This window comes from Accipiter gentilis, chromosome Z, assembly GCF_929443795.1.
Source record: "Accipiter gentilis chromosome Z, bAccGen1.1, whole genome shotgun sequence".
Taxonomy (NCBI): domain Eukaryota; kingdom Metazoa; phylum Chordata; class Aves; order Accipitriformes; family Accipitridae; genus Astur; species Astur gentilis.
Window position 1 is genome coordinate 87,124,027 of NC_064919.1, and position 22,512 is coordinate 87,146,538.

The window sequence follows — 22,512 nt, forward strand, 5'->3', positions numbered from 1 at the left end:
TCTCCGTGTCGGATTCAAATCCCTGACATGAAATGAATTAGGAGGATCAGTCTAGCCTGTATCCTAGTGGACTGATGCCTTTCACAAAGCACATTATTACTTTTGGTCCCAATTTTCACCTTTGTTGCAAATGCAGCCTGCAGTCCAAGAGCCTGAACAGACATGAAAACAGAAAATGAGCTTCCAGCTTTATCCCACAAGCTCTGGCCCAGGCCACTCGGGATCAGACAACATCAGGGAGAGAGTAAAGGAAAGGTTCAATTGCTGCTGTCCTGGGTAGAAACACGAAGAAGCTCAAGTCAAGGTTTAATTTTCCAGGAACTACCGATTCAAAAATTACAACTGTTGACATTAATAATAAATTGCACTCCTACGTAGTTCTTGTGGTTTAACATTTCCCAGGGCCTCACCTGGGAAGCCAGCATCATGACCTCATTTTACAATTTGCAATTGTAATTGCAAGTTGACAATTTACGGTTCCCACAGGGAAAAGCAAGGCAGAGATGAAATGACATATTGCTGCAAGGACACAGTGCAGAGGTGATTGTATGCCCCTGTTGCTGAGCCCTGGCCCAGCACTCTGTGCACTGGCTGTAGTGCAAAATGACCAGTAGTTTGACTTTACAGGTTGCCCAAAATAACGAGCGTTCAATTCTCAAGAGATGTATTGCAAGATGCTAGGAGAATCTCACCTCCCAGATCTTTCGTACTATGCCGGAATCTTTTATTTCTTTTTTTTTTTTTTAGAAGCAGACCTGTTGCTTGACGTGTATTTATATATGCCTGTTATAATCACATCTGTCAGTTACAGCTTTTACGCAAGTGCATTCAGATACAACTAATTGAGGAGCTGAGGGTTAAATTTTTCCTGCTTAAACTGAAGGTCAAACTCCTCAGTACATCAGTGAAGCTGGCCCTTAATTGCTAGTGCTCATTTCAGATAACGCAAGCCTGCTGTTTCTTCAGAGCCGTCTGCAGATTCGTAATTTCCAAGATACGAGTTTGCACTCCTCCATTTTCATAATTCAGTAATCTGTTACAGTCCAAAAGACTTTGATTTCTGACTGTCAGCACTACGTAAAGCTACAAGTTCCTGTGTAGATCTCTGAACGGACGTGGTTTCGTTTGGAGGGTTTACTCTAGCCCTCGCTGGAGCCCTGGGCTGCAGCGCAGTCATGGAGAAGTGGGATTTGCCTGCCTGCAGTGGGAAGACACAGAGATATTTGTGCTGCTCTGATTATACAGGCTCCTAGAAAGTAACTTAGCTGTTTCTGAAAACAAAAACTAACCATAACTGAGGTTCAAATCATTATATAGAATCCAGGTCCCAGGCCCTGAACATGGAAGTGGGATCCAGGCCACTTATCTTCTGTGTGAGTTGGGCAGGTCGCTTAATCTCCCTGTCCCTTACCTTCCCCTCTCATAAATCTCAGAAAATTTGAGAGGTGTTATTTGGGAAGTGCTGTGAGATTTAGAGATGAAAAGCAGTAACATCTGATGTGTCTACAACTACACATTATAATTGCAACATTACTGTATAAAATGAATATTTAAACAAAATATCTATATACAGACATCAAACTTTTAAATGTCTCTTCTAAGTAAATTTATTTTGAGCTTATATGTAAACAAAAATGGGCAAAATGTGCTCTTTTGTCTTCATCCCTAGAAAGGCCATTTTATTGAGAACATGCCATATAGGGGCAGGGTATCTCTCAATTTGGAGACAGCAGGTTTCCCTCAGTGGTAAGAAAGTAACCAAAAGTGAGAGTTAATTGCATGATGGAACGAAGGTACCAAAATAACTTATTTTATGTGCCAAGAAGAAGGGAAGGGAAGCGGAAAATAGGAGAAAATAGGTGTAGACAAAAGAATCAAAATTAAACAAATTACTGCAATAGAAAAGCATCTACAAAGAAGCAACAACATAGGTAACATGCTAATTTCCAAAAGTGCTAGAAGACACAAATAAAACTGTATTTTTCCCAAGCAGTTGGCGCAATGAAAAATGTGTACTATTAGATGTGTCTGGCAAAGGGAGACCTTGTGGGAAAAGAAGTCATCGAAGAATTATAATATGCCATTATTATGCCCTTGGAAGCATAATGGGGAGCGTGCTCCGAGGAGCAGTTTGGGAAGCAGGGAGGAGGGTGTGAGTTATTTGCAGACGTGAGTCCAGGCCCATGGACAGAGCGGTCCCCCTCGAGGACAGCGTGATGCAGGGACATGAGTGCCCTGTACATTAGGGACTATATAGTGACCTCCTGTAAAGGGGCAGGTGCCTGGCTGATCCTCTGCCCGCAGTGTCTCCGTAAACCCCCGAGCCAGGCACATACCGCTCCACACACTGTGATTACTAGTGCAGTAGGTACAGTTAGAGATAAATAACAAGCAGCATAGTAATAACAGTCCTGATAAATAAATAAAATAAAACAAAACCTGCTTGTTCTCATAAGAATTGTAGGCTCCTGGAAATTAAAATCTGTAGCTTGTGCTGTACAGAACCTATGCCTTTTTATCACTGTGCCCTAAGATGAAATGTCTCCTTCCTGCTTTTATTTTTTTTCCAATGTTGCTCTTGGACAGCACGTAATTATTGCAATTTGCATGTTGCATGATGTGGGACGGTACCTTTCAAATGCCAGCATGTAGCTGTGAAGCCTAAAGGAAGCCCAGAGGAATCCTAGGAAGCACGTGCTGACCCCGAGACCCGCAATTTCTGCAGTGTCAAATGAGTCAGACAGACTCATTTTTGGTCTAACTTTTCTCCAGCTGGCAAAGATTCCAGTAGAGGCCAATACAGAAAGCTTCAGAAAAAGCCGTTTCTAATTCCCCCATCACCCATCTAATTCCTCTGTGCTCCTCCAGTTTCTGAGAGGGTCAGTCGTGCTGTGCCCTGACTCTTCACTGAATGCCAAGGCAAACAGGGTTATCCCCAGAGATGTAGGTGGCAAAGGTTAAGAGCTGGAAAGGGGTGGACGGCTTTTTGCTCTACCTGTTTCTGCATTCCTGACCACTTGTACATTCCTGTACACGAGCATCGTGGAAGCTCCATAACCCTGAACAAGTCCCGGTAGTATTAACTGGAGCTACGTTGCACGTATTGTGTATTGTCCAGCATGAGTTCCAGCTGAACCCTGAGAGCTTTTACTGTTACATGCACACTAGCAATAGTTTATTGATCTACCAGCCGTGGTTTCTAGGTTATCATTGACAAACTTCACTTCAAAAGCCCAATGATTTGGCTGTTGGAGAAGGTTGGAGTTGGAGGGTCCCTGGGTGCAGCTCCAGGCACTTCCTACCCAGGGAAAGGACTTGCCCGCAGAAATACACACATCAGGTTTGCCCCAGGAGACAGCACTGCTATGACCATAACTTGCCATCTCGCAGTGATAAGTAAACGACATCTTGGGGTTAAACATTTAATGAGACTTTAAGTTTATTATTGTAACAACTTTTACTGTCATCTGGCACGTAACACAGATGCATGAAATTTTGTTTAAGCGTGAGAAACATTAACAAAGCAAATTGCATTTGCTTGTGTGTGTTTCAGAAGCCCTTATTCCACAGCTGTCTTACATCTTACACTATGTGTAGATATACACACACACACATACTATTGCTGTGGTTTGTAAACTCTCCTCATGTCTGCATTCAAATAACAACCTCTGGTCTAACTCGGGGGGAACATTGCCAATGCTTGGAACATCATGAAATGACATGAAATGATCTTCTACAGCAGGAGAGAGGGAAATAAAAAACCAGCCTTGATAACACACTTTTTTAAAAAGCTGCACGATGAATGCAGACCACAAGGACTGCTCTGTTATGAAAAGTATTGTGCACCGTTGTGTATAGGTACAAACCCTTTCAGAGAAGGAAGAGTGCCATGTGAGCTCTAAGCTTGACATTTTAATAAGGGAAATATCTCATTTTAACTGTGTATAGATTATTTCCCCCTGAGGCCAATACTTTTTTTTTTTTTTTCATATAAAGGAAACAGGAGAGCTATCAGCAGCTGCAACCAGCGTATATGACATTTTAAGGCAAACTCCTATAGTAAATAGCAGAAATACAGTATTTGCTTAACACTGTATTAATAAATATGTCCTTACTCATATATTCTCTGCTAAGGTCTTCAAAGGCATAATGAAATGTGGTGATAGAGTTCATATGGGTAGGAGGTTGGTATAAACTCGTGCATATAACTGAAGAAAGATGTGCCTTTATAAGAAATGGCCAAACTGCACTGCTCTTGTTCCTGGTGGGAGCAGTGACCTATTTTTACCTGTACTGGCCAGATGGGCTTTACTACTTCTTCTGTGTGAGCAGGCAGTGTCTCCCCATAGATGTTCTGCCAGTAGGGAAGAGGCAAACCTGCGATGTACCTCTGGTGCCCACCATCAGCCTTCTCTGCCAGGTTTCAGCCTTCATCTCGACCTACGCTGTCCACCCGGCTGTTAACTCTCCTTCTCTTCTCACACTTGCTTCTTCTCGTTTCTCTGATTTTCCCTTGCGTATCAAGACTGCAACTCTGCTAAGTGTTTCTGATAGCATCTCCTTGCTGCTGCGTACCGTCACTCTAAGTACTGGTGTTTTCAGAGCCAGCGCGGTCGTTTGTCTGCCCAGACTCCAGTAAAATCGGTTGCGTTTCCAAAGGTGTGAGGAGACTTTGAAAGTTGTACCTGAGTCTTCAGAGCTAGCTGGGTCACGAGTTGTGCCTGCTGTCAACAGGACAGGATCACAGTGGTTGCCTTTCCACCTCATCGCTCAGGCAGGATTTGGATTACCTCTTCATTCACTGCTGAGGAGCAGGAGACCCTTGGAGATAGGACCTAAAGTCCACCTCTAGCAGCAGCCAGTGCCAGCTGCTACAAAGAACTGACTATTTAGCCCAACTGCTACAAGTGCTATGTGGTAATTTGGTCTTTCCAGAGCCCTTCTTCAAGCCTACATCCTGGTTTAAGACTTAAAGCAAAAAGTTTGAGGTATGCTTGTAGGCGTTCTTTTTTTGTTTTTTTTTAATTCACTCTGTATCTAGTCACGGTCTCAGACTGAAAAGGGCTTTTGCGTGCATTATCCTGATACTTCTGCTGTACTTCTGCACCATCTTAAGCATCTTACCCCAAAGCTGCTTCTTTCTTCCTGCCTACTCTTCAATTTTTCCCATTCCTATTTTTTTGTCTGAACTCTGTAACTAGGTATGGTCAAAAAGTAGCGTTGGCAAAAACCCAACCAACCAACCAACACATAGAAGGCTGTCTGTTGAATTCATTTTCAGTGCACACTCTGTCAAAAAAATCATGCATTGGGTGTTTTGAAGCAGAGCATGCCTGAAGGAGGCAACGCATGTTATGCTATATTCTATATTTCCACTTTTGGAGGTTGCATGTTCTGTTTCAGTATGAAGGTGTAGCACAAATGGAAATTCTGTACACACAGAGCTACTGATATTCATCCAGATTTCTGGAAGCCCAAATCTTTCTTAATCCACTGTTTCACTCTGCTCCTGAATGTCAGCTTTTGTTGCATACATCCTTTTTGAGATACATAAAAAAACAAAGCTCATCTTTAATATCAGTATAAGAGGTGGATTTTATGTTCTGTAGGTTTCAGTTGCTTACTCAGTTGTTATGCTCAGATATTCAGTGGTAAGCTTTTTATTGTATACTACAAATTCCTTGAAAGTGTTACTGTTTTGTGACCTGGAAGATTTACAAAATACTTTTGTGTGACATACATCACACTGGGACATTTCTTGTTGCCCCTGGCATGCAGGATGGGTTATTGTATTGACTTGATTATTGGGTATTTGATAAACCTAATAAAGCACTTCCCAACATCTGTGGAGCATTAGAAGTAAGTTAATCCTGACATCATGAGATGATAACACTTTTTTTGAAGACTGATTCCCTGAAATCAGCCTTCATGCTGGAAATAAGTGAAAGCTAATTAAAAACTACAGTTCTCAAGCAGGGATTACAGAAACCTTGGCCATTTAGCATGAATGACAGTACAGTGAGACATTTCCCCAGCCGGGTTTCACAGCCAGAGCTCTAACTATGAGGCAGGGAGGATGATTTTCTCTTCTAAAGCAGAACATTCCCCTGTGCTGTACTCCTCTTGTCCTCTTGCTGGTTACATTTCTCAAACTATTATGGTACTTCTATTATATTCGTATATTTTGAATTAACGTTGAAAGAAGTGGAGAGGGGTGAGAAAACCTGGAATAGAACTTGACATGAATTGACATCTGGAAGCTATATTGATTTATATTCATGGAGAAATATAATCTAAATATGAAGAGAAAGGAGTTAACAACATGTATAACTGCAAATAGGTTATCATATTATCTTTGCCTTTTACTTCCCGTATTGCTCCTGAAATTTGGAGGGTTCTTTTGCATTCCTGGTCTTCTCTTGCTACTTGTTGCTTCTGGTTTTGGATGAAATGATACTGATTTATAGAAATAAATAGAATAAATTAACAAACTGGAAAATAGTGGGTTTTGACTGAAGACGTGTAAGTGCTTGGATATTAGTTAATGAGCTTCATGTGCATATCTAATTGGAGTATTTTGGCATCCATTTTGTAGCATTGAGACTGCAAGCTGTGCTCCGATGGTAAAACAGTGGTAGCACTGGGAACCCCCTTTGGTCTGCTTTGGTTCAAAAGCTCTGGACTTACTGAGCGTGAGTGTCCGTCCTAGAGAAGGACATATCACATACTTCATTCAGCAGCAATGTAATGTCTGGAATGATGATTTTGAGAGATGTTGAGCAACTCCTGTCATTACATTATGGTTAGAGCACTCAGTATTTCCCAGGAATGGCCTCTGGGGACGGAGAGTGAGAGTGAAGATTCCCACCTCTATTTTAGGCAGCATTAGGCAATTAATTGAGTTGTGTTTGAATGAAGTCAGAAGCCTGATTTCCTTACAGAGTGAGTGGAGAAAAATTAGGTACCTTTGGGGATGTGTGTGAATCAGAATGTGAAAACTCTTCTAGAAGAAACCTATCCTATAGAAAAGGGCCATTATCTGTAAAAGTCAGGCCTCCATTAGGGTTTCTTGGGGTTCCAAGATCTGTTTCAAGTCTCAAAAAACTTCTTCTAGGTAACTCTCCAAAAGTCAGAGAAAAGAAGTTCTAGAAGCAGTATTCAACCTCCATGTTCTAACTCCCAGTGCAAGTGTAAGACACAGAAATGTCTTAATAATAACAGATTGATCTAAAATACAGGAAAAAAAGATCAGTTTTAGGAACAGAAATGTTATTTAGCATGCTCTCAGGAGCATGTAGCCACGGCTGTCTTGTGGATGGTCAGCTGTTGTATCTGGGGAAAAAGTGTGGATGTCTCCTGCCAGCATGGAGTGACCAATGCTGCAGTTACATGGAGAAACATTAAACCCATGGCAGCCTCTGCTAACCGAGATAGCTGCAGGTGCTGAATTTATTCCAGAAATGGGAAAGTGTAACTTTGGGTAAGTGGATTGTTAATGGCCAATTCTTTGGCAGCCCAACAATAGCACAATGAGATTAAACAGCTGTAATGATCATTTGTCTGCAAGTATCAGTTTACTTTCCATTAAAAAATATGGTAGCTTTTCAAGCTGAAACATGGATTTTAAACCAACAAGGGGTCTATAGGAAAAAGAGGTTTTGAAGTGGCAAATAACTACTGGCTAACATTTGGACTAGCATTAGGCAGCATTTTCTGTTTCTCATTGGGAGACATGGCTCGGTTGGCGAGCTGAGCTGCTGTGGGCTATTTTTCCTTTCATTGTAATTTTGTCTCATCTTGGACACAGTCCTCCTAGTAAAGGACTTCATATTTGAACAAATTGCTTCTCAGTCTGAACAGTCCAACACAAAAAAGAAAAAAATGACCAGATGCTTGTCTCTCTCCCAGAGGGAAAAGCACAGTGGTCTAACCGTCAAGTTTGACATACCTAATCAGTAGTTCAAGCCCTGGCAGTCATTCAGAGGTAGATAATGCAGACTTGATATTTTGGCTGGGGACTGGATGGTGTAAAGAATTAGGCCCGAGCAAAACAGTTTCCAAAGGGAGCTGACAGAAGATGAAAACAAAATTTGTTCAGTAGCGTAATTTGTTGTCAACATGACTGCTCTGAGTTCACAGGGTGTTGGGACAGGTGTCTTCTGAACCATGACATGAGAAAATCCAGAGGAAGGCAGAAAAGAGGCTTAGCTCGTGAAGCTGGCAGAGGGCAATCTGCTCTGCGGTCGTACAGCCCTGCTTTAACCCATACTGAACATTGCGCCTGCCCCAGCCTGGTCAGGCAACGTTTGTGTGAGAGGTGTGAGGATCTCAGTAGCTTTGACAGTCTGTAGTCAGCAGCAAGGAGTTTTCCCAAAGTGAGCCATAAGTGACCCTGTGGTCCCCTGCCCAAGGCAGAGGTATGGCTGTAGGTATTCATCGCAGGGGGCACCTCTGCCTGTGGGTAGCTAATTTCCTTTTGATCCCATAATTACATATTATGAGTGCTGTCACTTTTCCTGCTGATTTCTGCAGGGGTGGGTTCAAGGCCAAAGATACGCAGCAAAGAGAAAAACTGGGCATGTGGCTTTACTTCCATTACTGGCAACATCTTGGGATCATTGATAGCCTTAACACAGGATTCAAAGTCATAGCTGTGGTAAAGTTTAGGCTTTTCTACAGGCCGGGTGCAAGAAGAGAGCATGATTGTGCAGCCTTGCTCACAGATTAGATGCTGTCTGATGGACAGGTGTGCCTTGAGGTGTCAAAATCAGTTGCTGCCCCAAGCAAAGGGACTAGAGGGACACATATACAAGAGTATTGGGTCTGTCACAAGTTAGCAGTAAGGTGTTGCTAATTACGAATTCGGCTGGATCTTATGGAAATCTCTTCCATCTCTGATTTATACGAGTTGCAGGCACTTCCTTACAAAATTCCTGGCATTTAAATTTAGAGGTCATAAATGATTTTCTTATCATTTAATATTAGCTATAAAATATCCATATTTTAATATATTAGTGTAATCTAAGTGTTATTAGCTGTAATCTTCTGAGACCTGCTATTGACTGAGAGTCTGATTTAGCAAAGCCTTTCTTTCAGCTCTTGCTTCCTTTTGCTCTTGCGACTAATCTGTTGACATCAGTGGGGCTTGTCTGATTGTTCATGCACTTAAAATCAGACACACCCCTGAGAGCCTTTTGGCAATCTGTCTACGACTAACTTCTGTGCCCTGCTAGTTGTATAAAAATGGGTTTGTTTGCAAACAGAGGGGTCATCTGGCTGAGGATGAGGGTCAACAGAAAGGATGAGGCTCTTCCAGAGTTTGGATCACCTGATTTTAAAGGAGATGTCCAAGTTATTCATTGAAACTGTGTTTTTTCAGCCTATGCACTGTAATGAAGAACCTCAGATGATCAGGTCAGGTGGAGACATCTGCATTTTACATGCCAAAAATTTAAGGCAAAAGAACATGCCAGGATTGTGCCAGTATGTGGGGAATCTAGCTTCTGCTGTCAGCACTGTCACTTATTTCCCAGGGCAGTTTAGGAGAACAGAGTCGTGACGCTAGGGTTCCTCCAGCACCTTCTCTGGGGAGCAGCAGCATTTGCTGAGGATGAGGATACAGTGATCAGCATTTGCTCTGAACTCTAAAAAACTCAGAGCTTGAAATACGTGGAGGGGATGCACAGGTTCCTGAAGGGAAATCAGTGCTTGCAGGGAGAGGTGCCGGTGGTGGGTAGGACTAGCTGGGGCTATAGGAGTCTGTCTGGAGGACAGAGTTGGTAAGAGGAGACACTGTGGCTCAGAAAGCTTTGCTCTCGGGAGGGCAGAGTACAGAAAAGGCATCTGGAACCCAGAAAAGACACTGAATCGGCTCTTGAGCGCTGTCGTAAGATGAGTGTGGTTTCCAAAATCATTAAAAATGAAGCAAATTCACTCTTCAACCTAACTCTGACCGGCAGCTTCTCCACACAAGCATGAGGATTTCTGAAAGGGCATGCCCTAATTTCAGTAAACTACGGGGGCATGAGGCAGTGTGTTGGGCACAGGTAGACTTCAAGATAACCTTCAGGAAAATGCCGAGAAAGAAGCTGTGCCTTTTGCAGAGGGAGGCATGAATTGCTGAATTTTTGTAGCATGTGCTGGCACAAGGTACTCTGGACTTTGCCCTCACTCTCTTTAGGGAAAACAAATCTTTCCAGGAGACTTCAAAACTGCTTTAGGAGAAGAAACATCTTGGCAATCCATCAGAGAACATAATGCACCAGAGGCACCTGAACATCTGATGGTAAGTCACTGAGAATTTCACAGCTACATTTTACTCTGAAAGAAGGTCACTTTCATAAATTTATAAGGCTGAGCTGACTCCCATATGGCTTGATGTCCAGAAAAGTTCACAGTTCATCCTGCTGGGACAGGACCAGTACCCACTTGCGTAAGAACAGAAAAGTTGGCAGTTGTTGTTTGTGATCCTCTAGAGAAATGCCACTTGTACCTTCATGTAATTTCCGGGAAGGAAACTACGCCTAAGAAAATGCCCATCTGGAATTACATCAGTGAAAATGGAGGATTGCTGACCTTGAGAAGAGCAGCATGTGAGCGAATGTTGCTGAGACATCTCTCACTGCTTGTGCTTGATAACTTTGAGAGGATCTCAGCTGCTGAAGTCCAGGATCATCAAAGGAGGAATGACTGGCATCTTTAAAAGTTTGGATATTGCAGCAGACAAACCATTTAATCCTATTTATTACAGCAGATTTACTGTCCTTTGTTCAAGTGACAAAGTTGTTGTGGGAGGAGAGGGGGAGAACTAATTTATTTTGATGAAATAAGGGAGATAACAGGAAGGTCCAAAATACAGCTGCATCCCTATAACCTGAAAAGTGAACTCCAGGAGAAGTATGGCTGGTATTCACATATTATAGTATCCTCTCTGCCGTTCCTGGCAGCGCAGCGGTTGCCGAGCCGGTGGGATAGATCTGCAACTACCCCTTGCTAGGTGAGGTTCCCTGTAAAGTCAGAGCTTGGGCTGAGGGTGCACGTGATCTGCGAAGGGCTCTCTGGACCAGCGTGGATGTACGATACATGCAAGTGGTCACCTTGTCCCAGAGGTGAGAACCAGGGATGGTGCCTGACTGACGGTGCTCAGCCGCAGGGAATTTAAAAGCACGGAAACTGTGTGCTTGTGGGAGGGCCCGGCCACCGGCAGCAGCCTGGGGATGGCCACCTTTACCCGTGATGATGTGACAGTTTTATTGCTCAGGATGGAATTCAGCTTGAGTGCTGCGCGGACACATATTTAGAAGATGCTTGGTGCACAGGAGAATGCGAACCAATGCAAGGACTCTGCAGAAGAGAAACAACATTTAGATATACCAGCTTGACTTACAAGTGGCAAAACAGGAACAGCGATTAAACTCTAATCACAGGAAAACAAGAACTTATCATACAGCGTTAGAGCTAGATTTCTCGAGGCGGCAAATCCAATACTCTGCTTTAGAGGAGGGTGAAGCCACAGATGCACTGCTTCCTTCCAAAAATGTGCTGAGGCAATTGGAGTAGTTGCTTGTCTTGCCAAAGCAAAAAGCATTCTCTCTTTTGCATGAAAACTAAAGAGTCTTACTTTATCTCATCTGTCTAATAAGCTCATTAATTGTAAGCCATTTAGTTAATTTAAGGTTCTTTGTAAGAGGGACTAAATTCTGCTCTGATGTATGTTGCTGTACTTCTGGAGTAACATCAATGTGGCTGTTATTGTGACTACTTAATGATTATGTTAAGAAAACTGCAAGCTAAACAAAACGAACAAAGAAATTAAGTTAATTATAACAAAAAATTATAAACTCTATAAAATGCATTAGGCGGCACTTCATAACGGAAAGATGCCACAGACATGGAAGAATGTACACAGGACATTTTGATCTTTAAACGCATTCCTACAGTACCTGGTAGGAGAAGGTATGTTTGGCAGGAGGTGGAGATGGCAGCTTGCACGGGTAGGAGGAGGGTCACGGTGCAAAGACTGGAGAGCCAGGTAGGAAGGAAGCCCTGGGATGGGTGGGAGCCCACATCAGGGAGAGCAGCACGTTGAGGGTTGGTGGGAAGAAGAACAGGTAGGAAAGGAGAAAACTTCCCTGCAGCTTCGTTTGACTTGCACCAATTTTCTAATTATGTTTAAAAGGCACTTAAGTAAGTGTGATGAAATTATGTGTTCTGATCTACTGCATAGTTGGATGAATTCATAAAGGTGTATAAAATATTCCTTGTGACAAATGAAAGGGGAGTGGTAATTCTGGAGAACAAAATTACATGAGAAGGAGGTAATTGCACATAATCTTACAGTGGATAATAGTACCTTAAACATGGTTATTGGGATGTAAAAGTCGGTAAAAGAAATGTTCAAGTTTTTGAACAGGTCTCTTGAGGTGGAAGGAACCAGATCCTAGAAAAAGTGGTAATGTGTTGCAGAGTGAACTCTGCAGTCTTCTGCCTTGAATAGTCCGTTGAGCACTGCACATCGTGGTGGTTAGAGAAGGAAAAGCCTACTTGTTCATTCCGGGTGAGATGTACAAAGGAAATCATACGTGATGGAAAGCATCACTGTGGAGCTGAACTCCTATGGCCCTGGGGCAGACTCCACGGTGTGATCAGAGTATCAGCTGTTGCCAGTGACTAGCGGATATGAGATTTTAATTTTGTGGACAGGAATGGAAATCTCCTCCAGCCTAGTGAGTGCTTTTAACCCCTCACCTTCAAGGTCACAATTGCTCTTATAAGTTCTCAGCCTGTGACTCTCCAGTTTTTTTCTGGCACAGTAGAAGGGATGGGTTTTGCCTGAGGAAGGCAGCAGGTTTTACTAGAGACTATGTATGCGCAAAAAAGCCTGTTGGCAATAAGCCTAAAAGTAAACCCAGGGCTGATTTTGAATCTCCATTGCAGGATCTACTGCAGTTTTTAGGATCTGGATCTGACCTGAAGACCCTTCCCAGGTCTTGGCTCTGGGACTTTTCCATAGCCTAAAGGAAGAGGGCAGCTGAGCAACTCAGGCAGTTGTCGCCCGTCTTGCCACAGCAGGATGCAGTGTCTGATGGGGCAGTTGTTTCTCCTAAGACCCAGATTTGACTTTATGGGTCTCTGTACCCCCTTACTTCCAGAAAGACCAGTGATGCTTGCTTCCACTGATGTGGAACCCCTTTGTTTTAAGGCACACACAGCAGCCTTTTGTCCCTCAGGATCTGCATTCAGATTGAAAGCAAAAAATGAGTTTAGCGGTGAAAACCTGCTCACCCATTTCTGAAGCTCATAAACCCCCAGTGCACGGCCCAGCACAGTTGGCAGTCTGTTCCTGAAGAAGCTCAAGGCAAAAAAAAGAGAGATCACATGTCAGAAAGCACAGCGCTTGCCTATTTTCTGCTTGGTTCACATCAGCTCTGTTTGTCCTCCACTAACATTCACTCAGAAGTTGGAAAAAGTACATAATTGCCATATAACTCTGCCGGACAACTTGGGAGAGTACAGCTGCTTCTAATATTCTGTCTTTGCTCATTGTTTACTTTCACATGCAATTCAGCAAGACTTACTATGTTTTCACTACTAGAATACAAGCAAAAGTTAAATAGAAAACCAAGATACGGAATTTGCAAACTGCAATGCAAAAACTGAAACAGCTGAGCTGTGATGGCATGGTTGTACCAACAGTCCTGTTTACTCTGTAGCCTTAGGCTGACCAATCCAAGTTTTACATGTCTTTTTTTATAAATTAGAACATTTGCTTGCTTCACCCTAACCACATTTTGCTCTTCAGGTTTCACATAACACATCGAGTCATGTGCTGGGTGATAGATTCCGGTCCTGCTTGTGATATTCTTGGTCACATAGCCTTGCACCCGCAGATGTTATTGTGCTGTTTCTTAGGGAGAGGTCTGCTCCCCAAAGGACCGGTAGAATCTCAGAGAGAAACTCCCATCTCAATGTAGTTACAAGTTGTAAGTAAGATTATCACCATATGTTGCTCTGTGTGTTCAAATAGAAAGGGTCTTGGCCACATACTGGCAGAAGTCTTGGTTGTATTTAAAACAGAAACCTGCATTTGCTCAGCTTGCTATTTCCTTGGAGCCAAATCCATATTTAGAGGTAAGGCTTTTTTGTATTTGTAAAAATAGGCTTTGCAGGATGAAAAGTGTTTCTGCTACGTGAGCAGACACTCAAGGAAAGGCTGACTTTGGAAGGGCAGTTTTTAGAAACAGGTTGTGAAGAGCCACTTGTTGCTCACGCTGAGAACAATGGTGTTGTGTAGCACCACAGAACTATGGGCTCGCGCGTTGGAACGTGCCGGGAAAGCAGAAGGGAGAAAACCCATCCCCAACTACAAATGCCTGCTACACATAGTCCTTTCCCTTTCAATAAGGGCTGCTCTCTTTTAGCCTTCACGATAACGGACCAGGTGCAACTTCTCGTGCGGTTATCTCACATTGCAGAATACTTATTGAGAATAGAAGATGGAGCAAGACCGTTCAGAGAGAAACCCTTTGTGCATCTGTGGGAGTCCAGAGCACGGAGGTGTCCGACCACCAGTAAGAAAGTCAGTGTTGCGAGAGCTGCATTGAACACTCGGGCTACAATTGTGGTGCACGTGCAGAAGGAGCGATGGTGCTACTGAAAACAGAGAGAAAGCAGGTCACAGACGAAGGGACGAAAAAGAGAAGACCAAAATATGAAGAAAACCACAGAACAGCAGAAGCAAGTTGCAGACAAACAGCAACAAGCGCTGGAAATAGTCTTTGCAGAAAGGGATGTCTCGCAAAGCCAGAGCAGAGGATTTGGTGCGTGAAAGCTCCTGGGGACGGCAACGGGAGTGCCCTTGAGAGCAGGGAATGGTGAAGGTGGTGGAGCAAGGTCAGTCCGTTGTGAGGAATAGGGTGACAGGGTGCCTTCCCCAGGGCCCTTGCCTTGAAGTCTGGGTAATTTCCAGAGAGAAACGCCCCACGTGCAGAAGTCTATAGTCAGGTGGTAAAGGCATTTCTAGAAGACTTGTGCCTGACCGGTGGAAATTACCTCAGTCAATTAGTTGTCTGAGCTCCTCGGCTTTCATTTCCTACCCAACATGTGCTTGTTCCAGCAGCCAAAAAGCTACTGAAATGCGTGTGGCAGCTTGGTATGTTCCGCTTCCAGGAAGAGCGGGTGGAGAGCGGCCAAGTAAGCTGACAAGGTTGGGGTTCCTCGGCTGCTGGCAATGCTTTTGCTGCTGTGGAGACCACAGTTTGACCTAAGGCATGACACGCTCTAATTAAGCCAAAGCAACGATTGCAGGCAGAGCATATTGGTTTGCTGATTATTTTAAGTTATTCTTGCATAAAGTCATGCTGAAAGTCAGAATCCCAGAAGAACAACATCCGAGCTGCAGACTTCTTCCTGGGATTTGAATCCCGTTTCCCCTGAGGTGCGCTTTATGTAAATGTTGGAGCTGTTGATTCTCACTCATCCACGATTCGTGCTCAAGAGAAGACACAGCCAGCACCACCACCACGGCTACGCGCTCTTTCTCTGCCAGGAGAAGGCAGCCTGGCCGTGGCCCGGGATGATGAAACGCCCTCCATCCCACCTTCACGCGCGAGCACGTCCAGCGATGCCGCAGCACGCTCTCAACCCTGACAGCCGGCGACTGGGGCTGCTGGCGGGGCTGCACGGGGTCTCAGCACCCAACTCCCGAGCGTTCAGCACTTGTGAGCTGCGACAGGTTATCCTGAAACAGCCCGAGAGCTCCTAAACAGCAATTTACCCTCTTAGATCCGCCTTACTCCCTGCCGGCTTGCAATTGGAAGCGCGCAATCCTTTTTTCTTAGCGTTTCAACCCAAATTATGGATTTTCTGGGTTACATCATGTATACCCAGTGCTGTATTTTGGCTGCTATTCAGCCACCCCCTAAGGTTTAAAACAGGCCTTTCAGGTGCTCTGGACCCTGTGTCCTGAGCCCTGGTATTTGTTGCTTTGGAAGCGTTGGTGCTGATGCTGAGCTGCGGGATCTTCTCAGGGCTGACCTGTGTGGTCCGAGCCTACGGCCTCTTGGTTTTTGCTTTCTGACTCTCTCCTCTTTAGATAATTTGGTTTTTTTTTCTTCTCAAGCGCAAAAATGAGCTATCTGGGAGAGTCCCGTCTTCCTCGCTCGGAACAGTTCTCCGTGCCGGCTGGTGAACCGTGCGGGTTTCTCTCCCGCGGAAGAGCTCTGAGAACCCACCTGCCGTGGCTGGAGCTTTTCGGAGGAACACCGAGAACACCCCACTGGAGAGAAGCAGAAAACGCTTCTGCTGCGTGCGGAAACCGAGGAAAAAAAAAACCAAAAACAACAACCCCAAACAAAACAAGGCGAGAAGCACAATTCCCACCTTACCGGTACAGCCGTAACGGAGGCAGAAGCGGCACCGATCCCGGGCGGGCCGTTCCCCGAGCGGCCCCTAGAGGGCGCCGCCGCTCCCCGGCGGGGGCGCTGCCGCCGCGGCCGCCGCTGCCTCAGCGCGGCCCGGCCCGTCCTCCCGCCGCCGCCGCCGCCGCTCCCGCCCGCCGCCTCCCGCCTCCCCCCGCCCCTGTGGCCGCCGCGGCTGCACGTCCGGGCTCGCAAGGCTGCGGGCGGCAGCGGCCGTAACAAGTGAGACGACGCCGCAGACCCCCCGTTCCGCCGCCGGTTGCTTGCGGCGTTGCCCCGCGCCTGCCGGCAAAGGAGGCAGAGCCGCACGCTCCCCGGGTTGCACCGCTCCCGGTTTTCGGGGTTTATTTATTTTTTTTTTCCTACGCGTGCACCGGGGCTTCCCCCCCTCACCTCCCCCCCCCCCCCCAATTTTTATTCTTTCTTTCTTTTTTTTTTTTTTTTTTTTTTTTTTGGCGTTGGACATGGAGCCGCCGCGACTCTTTTGATGCACGCCGGACGGCTTGCTGCTTTTTTTTTTTTTTTTTTTTTTGGGGCAGGATTTTCCTCTGTATGCTTTTCCAGCGGTGGGAGGACCCTTCCCCATCCTTCCCCGTCTCCTTGAGTTAGTTCCCTGCGCGCCCGGGAGCCTCGGAGCCTCCTGGACTGAATGCAACTTTTTTTCCTCCCTCCGCACCCCTTCCCCCTTGGCTGATCCCTGTCAGCAGGGACCGAAAAAAAAAAAAAGCCCCGGCGAGGAGGAGGCAGAAGGGGCTTGTGCGTGCATGTGTGGTTGCTGCTGGTGCCCGGCACCCGAATCCGTAGGTGTGTGTTGAAATATGGAGAATAGTCTTGGATGTGTTTGGGTACCAAAGCTGGCTTTTCTCCTCTTCGGGTTTACGCTGGCGAGCCTGCATCCTCGAGTCTCCGGTAAGTCAGTTCTGCCTTATTTCCCTTTGCGCTCCGGGGCGAAGGGGATTTTTCTCCGCATCCCGAAGCAACGTGCCCCTTTCTCTGGTGCTAATGGACTTTTCTCACCCTCTGCAAGCACGATTTTGGTTTTTCGGGGGGTTTTGTTGTCGGTGGTGCTCGCCGGAGTGAGCTTTTGCATCACTTCCCACAGATGGGAAGGGGGAAGCGGGGTTAGAAGCGCCTTGCGCAGCCTTGGAGAGAAAGGGCAGCACTGGAAAGAAGGAAATCCGTGGAAAAATAAAGGAGAAATGTGGCAGGAGGTGGCATAATAGGTGTGTAAGCGTGTGTGCCGTGGCGGCGGTAGGGTTAGGTCCCCTTCTCTTTTGCACCTGATCCCGCTTGCGATTGGATATATTCGCCTATAGCTTTTGGGGTCTGTGTGCTGAAGCCGAGGGAAGGGGTTGCCTTCACTGGGTAAAGGAATAAAAGCAGCAGATGAGTTAGCAAGGCAGAAAACGCGGTTATCTGCAAAGCCTCTTCCAACTCTATTAGGCTGCGATTCTTTGGGGCTGCACCTCTCTCACCGCACTTGGCAGGCACGTTTTCTAATTAAAAATGGCAAAGCCAGTTGTGTGTGGAACTGGGGTAGGGGAGGAACGGAGGGGACTGGCACAGCGATGCTCCGGGGCTACTTGTGCGGGAGGTAGAGAAGGGCTCGGCGGTACACAGATCTCTTATTCAAAAAGAAAGAAAAGAGAAATGGGAGCGTGAGCCAAGAAGTGTTAGGAACTAAGAAAGTGCAGCTTTGATTTGCAGCAGGCTCGGGGTGCGAGTGCATGGTGGAGGGAGATGCGTGTGAGGAAATAGTATTCTCTAGTGCTCATTTAATTTCCTCCAAAAGGAAAGGAGGAACACTTCAGTAGCAGAAACCTTGGGAAGGGGGAGTCTGGAAAATACAAAAAGGGATCTGAGCACACGTCTGTGCACACTGCTTTCGCAGCACCAACGGAGGAACAATGGGAACCAACTCCCCACACCGCGCACACCAGCACTAAAGCAGGTTTTTGTGATGGGGAAAGTGCTGCATATGAAGCGTTTTGCGAAAAGATCCTTAGTGTCTTCTGGCAAAGCTCAGGTTATATCAGCTGTATGCAAATGGCAATCGCCCACGGAGGTGGTGCTTCCTTTAGACAAACGGGGGTATATCTTTTGATTGTCCTGATTTTGGGGAGTTAGCAAGTAAACTGGAAGATGCTTCTCTGCCAAACCAGGAGGTTTATTTTGCATGCGCGTGTACGCGCGTTTGTGCATGCGTGTCCCCAGCATTGTCCTCCGCAATTACTTGAGTGGAAGGTGGGACCCGGGCAGTGGGAGCAGGATAACGAATAGGTGTCTCTCTTGCCTTTCCATCTTAAAGGCTGGGAGACATGGCAGTGATCCTCCTTCGTGAAAGATGATTGACTCGCAGGCTGCTTTGCTGCCAGAGGAGGGGATGGAGCGAGAGCCTCTGTGCTTGAGCGCCTGAGGAGCGAAGGAAACCGTGTGCTGTGTCAGGGGCCAAATGTGCTGCAAACCCACTGCTCCCACAGCAACGGTATTGTTTTGTGGTACACGAAAGAAACAGGCTGTTTTCCAGCAGCCCGTGTTGGCTGCGCATTTCACGCCCCGTCTACGATAGACAGGTGTTTATTGCACTGATTTTGAAGGTGGCATCTTTGCGTTGCACCCAATTCCTCGCGCTGCGCTTCACAAGCTGCAAATGGGCAAAGTTTTCCCAGCGTCGCAGCCCCGGGGGCGGTCGTGAGTTTGTGCTTTCCTGAGCGCCCCTGTCGCCATCCCAAGTCAGCCGACAAAGCCGAATAAAACGGGTCTTGCCCCTTTTCGGGTAAGGCTGCAGCCTCTGCTCGTGGCTTTTCCACTCCACCCGCGAGCTGGCGGGCTGTGGGCAGGAGGTGCAGGCAGGAGGTACGGGCAACACGCTGTGCCTGGCACGGCACGGGTGGGTGGCGAGCACTGTTAACAAAGGGCTCCTGGAGATGTTGCACAATGGGGCCGGCTCCTCTCTTGCTCCCTGCCCAAAACCCAGAGCTGCCGTGGGCGTGCAGGGGTGCGTTCAAAACTTTGGTACCAAAGGGAAGCGGCGCATCCCTGTGCGGGCGGGGACACGCTGCTTCCGTGCCGGAGTCAAGTCCCGCGCCTGTCGTTTGCCATTGTGCGTGAGGGGCAAAACGTTTTGGGGGATGAGACAAAAAAGTAAAGCGCAACATCAGACTCTTCCTGGTTAAAAACGTGCAGAAGTGGACGGAAGAACGGATGATGGGCAGTGTTTGCCATTTTGGAAAGAGACCGTGGAAAACGTGTTCCTGATAAAGGCAGATGTAAATTACGTAGCGTTTGGTCGTTATGGTGCTGTATGGCTTGTTCTTTGCATGTATTAAAGTAATCACAAAATACCTTCCTTTTTTTTTTTTTTAATCTGTAGGTGGGAATTTAACTCAATGTCGAAGGTTTTTTGTGAATGGCTTCTGTGTTTGGTGTCTTTGACTCCCACTAGATCTTGGTGAGAAATTTAGTGTTAGTGCAGCATGTCAGAGCCCAGCGATGTCTGGGTACTATGGCAATCACTTCTGTGAGTGGTGCAGTATAAATCACCAGTGACCTGTCACAGCATCCATTTCACATGCGCTGCAGTTGCCCTCTGTGTTATGAGCCTTGTGAGCCACCACATGTATTATAGGAGCGGGGTAACCTCCGTGCGTTCGCGAGAGTATTTTTAAAAATGGAAATGAGCTTGGTTGAGGATGAGCAATTTACATTTGAGTAGTTTTCTTCTTTCTATAGTTTGTTGAATATTTTTGTATTCAGCTCTTCCTATTTTAGATCTTTTTGTCCTCACTTCCCCTGTCTCCACGTCCGTGTGGATACAGGACCAGTGCTGGCTTCGGATACACGGTCCGGAATGTTTGTTTTCAGTGAAATTATGCCAAGTGTAATGATGACCAGATTTGACACTTGGTTCATTTATCTTTGACTGCTACTCCCTTGTCCTTCCTAACACAAAACTTAGTGTGAAAGATCTATTCCAGGGCCCAAGACATGACAGTGCCGTCAGGATATTCTCCTTCTGTTTCTCTTGTTTGTCTGAACCCACCTTTGCCTGTTTTATGCTGGGTGACAGTAAGGTGTTTGGGGCAGGACTGTAAGGGCTTTGCTGTGCAGTTTCACAGCAGGATCGTGGTCCGCAGTGAGGGCTTGCAGGATCGAAACGATTAATAAAAACATCTACGCTTGTCAAACTTAGAGAAGAAAACCTGTGGGACTGCTTGCTTCAGAGACAACTTGCTATCCAGGTGAGTTCTTCATGTCATCTGACCGAGCTTAATTTCAGAGCTAGTGCCCTGACCTGGATGTTTGCATTTTCCTGGAGCAGCCTGGATGGATATGGAGGAGCGAGTGCTGCCTTCTCTCAGCCCAGCCAGGCTTTCACGCTGCTGCCAGGGAAGCAGAGCGCCTTGTTTTGCATCCCCGTCCTGTCTCATGTTTTGACTGGCAAAAGACTGGTGCTATATGTGGGCTGGTATTTCCCAGTAGGCTGTTGTTTAACACCATCCTGCAATAATCTGGGTTCTGCCTGAGCTCGGTCTCTGAAGCGTGCGTTGCATGTGACGCCTGGGTTGGCCTCTTCTAATGGGAGACTGCTGTCAATCCGGTGACATGACAGCTAAAATAACTCTTTCAGAGTCAGTCATCAGATGCTCAGCACACGGATTTTCCACCAGATGTCCTTTAGAGGGCCACTACTGATTTTTTAAGTGTTATTTTTATGAGATAAAATAATGCTACAGAGTTGAGTGTTTCCAATGCGCCTGTTTGCATGGCATGTCCGGCTGCAAGGACAAAACTCTGCAATGGGTTTGCACCTCCATTTTTGGTCAAAAAGGTTGTTGCAGAGACTTTCAGCAAATGTGCTAACGTGAGTAAGCTGTGAAAGAAGTTTGCCCTTTCCTGGTATTTTAACATCTTACCAGACTAAAGCTCGCCTCTCCGGTTCCCTTCTATGCTAGCCTAAGAGAAGGCTTAGCTATGCCACTCTGCAGGTGTAGGGACGCTCAGACCCGAAGGCTACACACGAGCCAACAGGTAGGTTCTCACCTCAGGTTTGCTGTTGCAAATCCCTTGACTGATGCAATTTACAGAAGTTAGTCACTTCGTGCATTGAACAAAGCGGTTGTGAAAGAAGCTGACGCTCAAAGAAGGGACCACGTTTTTACAGGCTTAATTTTCCCTTCTGCTGAAATGCAGATCTGTAACAGCGTGAGTCAGTGCAGCCAGTCTCTTTGTTGTAATACAAATAGATGGAAATTTCTTAAAATGTTGGCCTTGCCTGAATAAAAAGTATACTGATAAATTCCACTGAGGCTTTCATGATTAATTAACTGAAGGCAAAAAAAATCACTTGCTCTGTTAAAATTATCTCTTGGGTGAAACATTGACCTAAATTTTTGTATTTCCATTGGAATCCAAAGTAAACACGCTGGCCCTGTCCTCGTTTTCCTTAGATCCCTCTTACCACAGCCACGGTGCCCCGGGCCGGACAAAGGAGCGAGGGCATCGGCTCGGGAGGCAGCACCCGGGTCTGCAGGGTGCAGAGCAATCCCCGCTCCTCTGGAAGGCATCCGCCACCAGGTGCCCCAAGTCTCTGAACACCCTTACTTTTAATTTGCCCAAGTGAATTCCTTTCTCCACGCTGGCCTTAAAATTCATCTGCCGAAAAATAGGTACCGCGGCGTTCCTCGTCGCAACTGTGAGGTTGTGCCCCAGGCAGAGCTGGCCTCAGGTGGTTTGCAGGGAACTGGCTTCAGTACCTGTGTTTATGCCATTTTCTGTCTGGCTCCCTGGTGAATGTTTCTGATGCTCGCTTTCAAGAATTTCTTCTCAAATGTTTGTTGTGGGGATGGCTTAAATTGTTACTGGTTCTGGTCCTTGGGAAATAAATCTACTTCATGTGTCCATTACTTATCTCCTCCTCCCCATCCCCTTCTATAAACTTCACAGTCTCTTTGACCGCTTCTGCTGTTGAAAAGCAACAGAGGTCTCCTCTGCAAGATAAAGGATGCTCGATGCTGGGGAATCTTATTTTTAATACCGGTGGAGAGCCTCAGGCGTTTGAGATCTGCTCCTTTGGGTCTTCTGCACAACCTCC

General features: G+C 46.1%; 1 protein-coding gene across 1 annotated transcript in view; it reads left to right on the forward strand.

Moving 5' to 3' along the window:
* Positions 1-17,077: 17,077 nt before the first annotated feature.
* DCC (DCC netrin 1 receptor) overlaps positions 17,078-22,512 on the forward strand; it is a 572,354-nt gene continuing 566,919 nt past the window's right edge. Inside the window, exon 1 of the mRNA XM_049794299.1 lies at positions 17,078-17,327. Coding sequence (XP_049650256.1) covers positions 17,237-17,327 — 91 coding nt within the window. The 5' untranslated portion in view covers positions 17,078-17,236. The remainder of the gene's footprint in view (positions 17,328-22,512) is intronic.